Source organism: Mandrillus leucophaeus, unplaced genomic scaffold (assembly GCF_000951045.1).
Source record: "Mandrillus leucophaeus isolate KB7577 unplaced genomic scaffold, Mleu.le_1.0 Scaffold578, whole genome shotgun sequence".
NCBI classification, from domain to species: Eukaryota; Metazoa; Chordata; class Mammalia; order Primates; family Cercopithecidae; genus Mandrillus; species Mandrillus leucophaeus.
The window spans coordinates 464,197-470,685 of NW_012106230.1; the positions used below are offsets into that span (position 1 = coordinate 464,197).

At 45.8% G+C, this 6,489-nt stretch overlaps 1 protein-coding gene across 23 annotated transcripts in view; it reads right to left on the minus strand.

The window, feature by feature from the left end:
- Window positions 1–6,489, minus strand: part of CTNND1 (catenin (cadherin-associated protein), delta 1) — a 69,128-nt gene that overhangs the window by 21,940 nt on the left and 40,699 nt on the right. For 7 of the 23 annotated variants that reach the window (XM_011998646.1, XM_011998648.1, XM_011998644.1 and 4 more), the window contains 4 exons: window positions 5,391–5,679; window positions 2,988–3,059; window positions 1,335–1,487; window positions 72–607 (listed from right to left, as the gene is read on the minus strand). In XM_011998646.1, the coding sequence (XP_011854036.1) occupies window positions 72–607; window positions 1,335–1,487; window positions 2,988–3,059; window positions 5,391–5,585 (956 nt within the window). In that variant the 5' untranslated portion in view covers window positions 5,586–5,679. The remainder of the gene's footprint in view (window positions 1–71; window positions 608–1,334; window positions 1,488–2,987; window positions 3,060–5,390; window positions 5,680–6,489) is intronic. The other 16 variants (XM_011998651.1, XM_011998655.1, XM_011998650.1 and 13 more) reach the window with 4 other exon arrangements.

Genomic DNA, 6,489 nt, shown 5'->3' on the forward strand with positions numbered 1-6,489 from the left:
AAGTTGAAGGAAAAGCTACCCCTTACCCCTGGTTTTGGAAAAACCCTTTTCTCTTCCCTATTCCTGCCTACCTGAGGCGCCGACGAGGGTCAGAGGGTGTCCCAGTCCGACGGGCAGTGCCATAATCAGACATCATACCATAATCCAGGTCATCATAGCCCATACTACGCTGGTCATCCTCTAGCCCATAAGGCTCTGGATGAAAGCGATGCAGATCCACGCTGCTCCCACCTACCCGAACCTGGGGTTGGGGCCCATACACATCCTGTCTACTAGGTGCCCGGTAGCCTTCCATGCTGGGCCTATACCGCTCCTCAATGCGGGTCACCCGGGACAGACTGCCATAGTTATCACTGCCACCTGGATAACCATCTTCATAGTGGCGGCTATAACCATCAGGAGGGTAGTGGAAGTTCCTAGGAAGGGTAGCAGTGCCGGCTTGCCCCACATAGGGACCAGGTCCCCCATTGCCATTCTTGCGGAAGTCACGACCCAAAGTCTGGATATAGTTGTTAGAAACTGATGAAGCATCCACAGGCAACCCGTCTGGTCCCATAGCGACTGGCTGTACTGTCCGTGTTGTCACAGTCTTCACTACTTTCTTGACCTGCAAGTAGGAAACAAGAAAAAGAAAAACTAATTAAGGAAGTGAGCAATTAAATTCTTCTTTTTTTTTTTTGGAGACGGAGTCTTGCACTGTCGCCCTGGCTGGAGTGCAATGGTGTGATCTCAGCTCGCTGAAATCTCTGCCTCCCGGGTTCACGTCCTTCTCCTACCTCAGCCTCCCGAGTAGCTGGTATTACAGGCACACACCAACACACCTGGCTAATTTTTTGTGTTTTTAGTAGAGACGGGGTTTCACTATGTTGTCCAGACTGGTCTCGAACTCCTGACCTCATGATCCGCCCACCTCCACCTCCCACAGTGCTAGGATTACAGGCGTGAGCCACCGTGCCCAGCCATGAACAATTAAATTCTACACCACTCTAAAAGAAACAAACCTTTACATCCCTAGGACACTTTACCTAGAAATGCCTTAAGGCCTACCATCTATCTTTCTTTCCATCCTGTAGGAAGTCCCCAAGTAGGAAAATTGCCCTGACAGTAACTATGCCTATAAGGGAAGCTACTATAGACCTTGATATACCTTCTCTCTTCCCTATGCCATTAGATTTCCCCATATCTCTTCATCCTATCTGGCCAGAGATCACTTTATGCAATCAGATCAATAACGGCATATCAGTCCCCCATTTTAATTAAGTGCTTAACTCCTCCCCTAATAGAGAATAAAAGACCTCTTATCACTTCCAGATCTTACACACGTCTTAGTTTACCGTGGTCTCTGTGCGCCGAGTGGTCCCATCATCTGAGGTCTCCACAGAGACTACAGACATGGCTCCCTCAGGATCCTCCTCCGTGTAGGTCTCCACAATCTGCCCCGGCTCCTGCATCCTGGGGATGGTGCTATATAGAAGGTGACTGTGATCCTATATGCAAAAGAGAAAAGAGAAGGAACTACTATTAAGCACTATGTATTAACAAGCCATCCTAATAAGAAGCGTAAGTAGTGACCCTGGAAACAGGGACTCCTCATGCATCTTCTATAGGCCTCAGGATTTTTAGATGGGTGGCTGTCATCTTTTGAACTTGTACAAAAGGACAGCAGACATAATTTCCCAGTTGTAGTCATTTAACAAACATGAACTGAGTTAATTATAGCCACACCAACATCCAAGTGACAGACAGTAGATTTAACTTCCCAGCTGTGGTCATCTAAGTGAACATGAACTGTGTTAACTGCAATTTCATCTATATCTGAGTGACCCCTCAAAAGAGCAGCTCACCCAATAAATAAATAACTTTTATTTATTTATTTGAGATAGGGTCTCACTCTGTCACACAAGCTAGAGTGCAGTGGCATGATCATAGCTCACTGGAGCCCCAACCTCCCAGGCTCAAGCAATCTTACCATTTCAGCCTCCTGAGTAGCTAGAACTACAGGCTCATGCCACCATGCCTGGCTAATTTTATTTTTTTTTTTGTAGAGACAGGGTCTCACTATGTTGCCCAGGCTGGTCTTGAACTCCTGGGCTCAAGCAATCCTCCAGCCTCAGCCTCCCAAAGTGCTGGAATTACAGGAATGAGCAGACCATGCCTGGCCAAAATAAAGAACTTTTTTTTTTTTTGAGACGGAGTTTTGCTCTGCCTTGGCCTCCCAAAGTGCTGGAATTACAGGCATGAGATGCCGTGCCCAGCCTAAAATAAAGAACTTTTTTTTTTTTTGAGATGGAGTTTTGCTCTTGTTGCCCAGGCTGGAGTACAATGGCATGATCTCAGCTCACCACAATCTCCACCTCCCAGGTTCAAGCAATTCTCCTGCCTCAGCCTCCCGGGTAGCTGGGATTACAGGCATGTGCTACCATGCCCGGCTAATTTTGTATTTTCAGTAGAGATGGGGTTTCTCCATGTTGGTCAGGCTGGTCTCGAACTCCTGACCTGAGGTGATCTGCCCACCTCAGCCTCCCAAAGTGCTGGGATTACAGGCGTAAGCCACCGTAGCTGGCCAAAAATAAAGAACTTTTAAGACAAACCTGAAAATCCCAGTAAGAGCCATCTTTTGACTGGCTTTATGTTACTCTTCAGATACTATCTAAAAGGCTCAAGACCAGCCAGATTTTAGGTAGCGTTTTCTGCTGCAGAGTAGAAGCCTACTGTCTCTAGAAAAGAAACGCAGTACTTAGGGATCAAATGGGATGGCAGTGGGGAAAAGGAATAGTCATAAAGATCAATGGTCATTAAAATTCATTTCAAAACAAAACTGCATATATACTTTGGAGCTCCACTTCTTTGTTTTCGTAAATGAAAGAAACTAATTGACGAGTGTGTACAATGTGCCAGGCACTTTACAAGACACAAATATGCTCTTATAGGCTGGGGAAATAAGAAAATACGAATGAAGCAACCCACGTCTTGAGCCAAAGAATTACCTGGGGTCCGTTGAGTTTCAAATCTGAAAATTTCTGTCTCTCAAGGTCAGCATCGCCCACAAACCGGCCGTTCTGAAACACAGTCCACAAGAAGACAATTCATTTTGTGGCCTTCTTTTGCTCTACCAAACACAAATGATCTTTTTTTCAAACAGAAAGAGGGCTTTCAAGAAGATATGTGTGGCCTGGAGTCCTTGTGTCAGTACTCATAAAAGAACCATCTCACTCTTTAGTCTTAGCACTTTCCTCAAAATTGAAAATCAGGCCTGGAACTCTGGCAGACAGGGTCTCTGGAACATAAGAACGTAAGCTTCATGAGGGCAGAGGGTTTTTGGGATTAGTTTAGTGATATATTCCCTAGTGCCTTGAGCAGTGCCTGCACATAACAGGTGCTCAAAAACTATACGCTGAATAAACAGTACAGACCTAGATAATTTCCCCTACATGCAACCTTTTTGGAAAGCCATAAAAATGTAAGGAAAGTTGGAAGGGCTAAGTTGGGGAGTTTCCAAAGAGCTTTATAGTCTCATGAATCTTCATGCAGTACTACCACTGGAAACTCCCATTCCCGGCAGCTTTTTAAAGAAAGAAGCAAGATGGCTATCATGTCCTAATGTAAAAAATAGAAATTTAATTAAAGAAAAAAGCAAGAGATATGAGTCTCCCTTTCCAAGTATAAAAACAAGCACCCCAACTCCTCTCAAGAAAAGAGAAGGCTCAACATCTTTACCAACAATTATTAGAGCCACAGAATACATTCCAAAACGTCATCCAGAAGTTGCTCTGTCTTAAGCAGCAGGAAATAATCTTTATACCACATAAAAATGTATTTGCCTGCTCCTCTTCCAGTAGAACAGTGAGATCCAACCACTTTGGGAGACTCTTCCTCCACCCCACTCCCATTACATAGAGTGTAATGCTGCAGGGAGAGGAAGTTAAACATTACTTTCAGGAAGAAGGAAGGGTGTGGTTTTACTGCTAAGCAGAAGTTAAAAATAAGAGAGAAACCACATACTGAATCCTGGAATTCCCCATGACCTCCAAACCTGAGCAGTCCTGCTTTCCTCTTTCAATATAATTTCATACCTAACTTTCTATTGTAGTTCCTGTAAAAATCCCAGGAACACTGCAAGCATGCTGCCTCCCTCAGACTCCTTGATCCTCCAATTGGAATTCTGTTCTTTTTGCAAGGTTCCTCAGTATGAGGGACTTTCTCTATCTTAAAAAAAAAAAAAAAAAAAAATTACCCAGCCAGTGCGGTAGCTCACACCTGTAATCCCAGCACTTTGGGAGGCCAAGGCAGGCGGATCACAACGTCAAGAGATCGAGACCATCCTGGCCAACATGGTGAAACGCCATTTCTACTAAAAATACAAAAATTGGCTGGGTGTGGTGGCACGTGCCTGTAGTCCCAGCTACTCGGGAGGCTGAGGGAGGAGAAACGCTTGAACCCGGGAGGCGGAGGATGCAGTGAGCCAAGATTGTACCACTGCACTCCAGCCTGGAGACAGAGCGAGACTCTGTCATAAATAAATAAATAAATTATTACTCAATGAAAAGGACTATAAGGGCATGAGCACTGTTCTGGTTCCCACTCAGAAATCTCTCGTAAGATGCAATCTATCAGGCAATGCCTACCACACACACACATGCACACACACACACACAGGAAGACAGACAAAACCTCAGACAGATTACATCACAGCAAAGTCAGACTAGAAAAACCAGAGGAAACATAAGATACTTCTTATTCCTAACACCAGCTCTCCCAAGTCACATCACAGAGTCAGCCAACCCAGAGACCACTGGCTCCTGTGGTTATTTGGGTTAAACAGCAGCATGATGCTCCCTCTCCAACTCTAACCAACAGAATTAACAATGACCCCTTCCTCCAACACATGATTTACACAGCCAACAAAAAGAGCACACAAGGACAATATAGAGCAGGAGTACACAATTTATGGATACTGCCACACCTGGGTACAGACTGTTCCCTCAGGGAGACTGAACTAGAGCTGAGCGCACAAGATGCCCAACCACTACGTGGGCATTTACTTTCCTCATTTTTTGATACCAAGGAAAAAAAAATCAGAAAAGTAACTTGAGGACAGCTGCAAACTACACTATCTACCATTGCTTGAATTGTAGCCCACCCCAAAAAACCTACTCCAGCAAAACAGAAGTCAGATGGATGCTTCTAGAGACAGTAACTCCGCCCAACTCAGTCCAGCAGCAATATTCCTTGTCTCTCATCAGCATTTAACACCTCTGGAAAAAAATCCCTGGAAGAATGGGCACTGGATAGCCCATCACCAAAAGGAGTGTAGCTTCCCAAAAAGGATCATAGCCTCTCTGTGATCATGCCAAAGTCCTACCTGCACGTCTGATGGAGAGAGGGGTTACCTGATGCCGGCGGGTGAGTGTGCCGTTGGCCATGAGTGGGTTGGCATCTTGTGGTGAGACCCGGACGCGTTCCAGCTGCGCCGAGACATGGCGCCGTTCCTCCTCCAGCGCCCGGGTCAGCTTCTCAAACTGGGCCTCTTGTTCCTTCACAGAGGCCAAGATGCTGGCGGTCGACTCCACCTCTGAGTCGTCCATGAAGGTAAGGGGCGGAGCCGCCGCAGGGCAGGGTAAAAAGGAAGGTGAATCACAGAGGAAGGAGAAGGAGGGAGAGAGACCCCCTCACTTCACACTACCGGGAAAGGGTAAGAGAAAGGAGAGAAAAGGTCACAGGTCAGAGAAGACAGATGAATTATTAATCCCAGAGCCAAAGATGCCCTCTCGTGGTTTTACTGCAGTGCAGAAAGCAAGCCACCACCAAGCCTGGGAGCCCATCACCAGTGTCTGTTCAAGCGGAATCCTTTGCCCACTATGCTGTCTTCAACATCCCACCAGAAATAACTACTGAAAGGAATGGTGCAATTAAATCTAAGTCTCTACACTGTTAGGAGAGGGAGAATGTGGTGAGGTGCTGTAGTTATGTGATTGGATTATTTTTCCCTGAAAAAAATCTGCTGGTATCAACTCAGTGAAATGTGTAACTCCATGGTACAGACAACCATTCACTATCCTGCAGGGACACGCCACTTTTAGAGATAATAGGGCAATACAGATCTTACTTAACCTCTCCAACAACTAACACTAAAACTGCTGAAGTGGCAGCAAATTAAAAAAAAAAAAATTACTATGCTAAACTAAAATGCCAATTAAGAAATGAAAAGGCCAGGCGCTGTGGCTCACGCCTGTAATCCCAGCACTTTGGGAAGCCGAGGCAGGCGGATCACGAGGTCAGAAGTTCGAGACCAGTCTGGCCAACATAGTGAAACCCGTCTCTACTGAAAAAATACAAAAAAAAGGATGGGCATGGTGACTCATGCCTGTAATCCCAGCACTTTGGGAGGCCGAGGCGGGTGGATCACGAGGTCAGCAGATCGAGACCATCCTGGCTAACACGGTGAAACCCTGTCTCTACTAAAAATACAAAAAATTAGCCGGGCGTGGT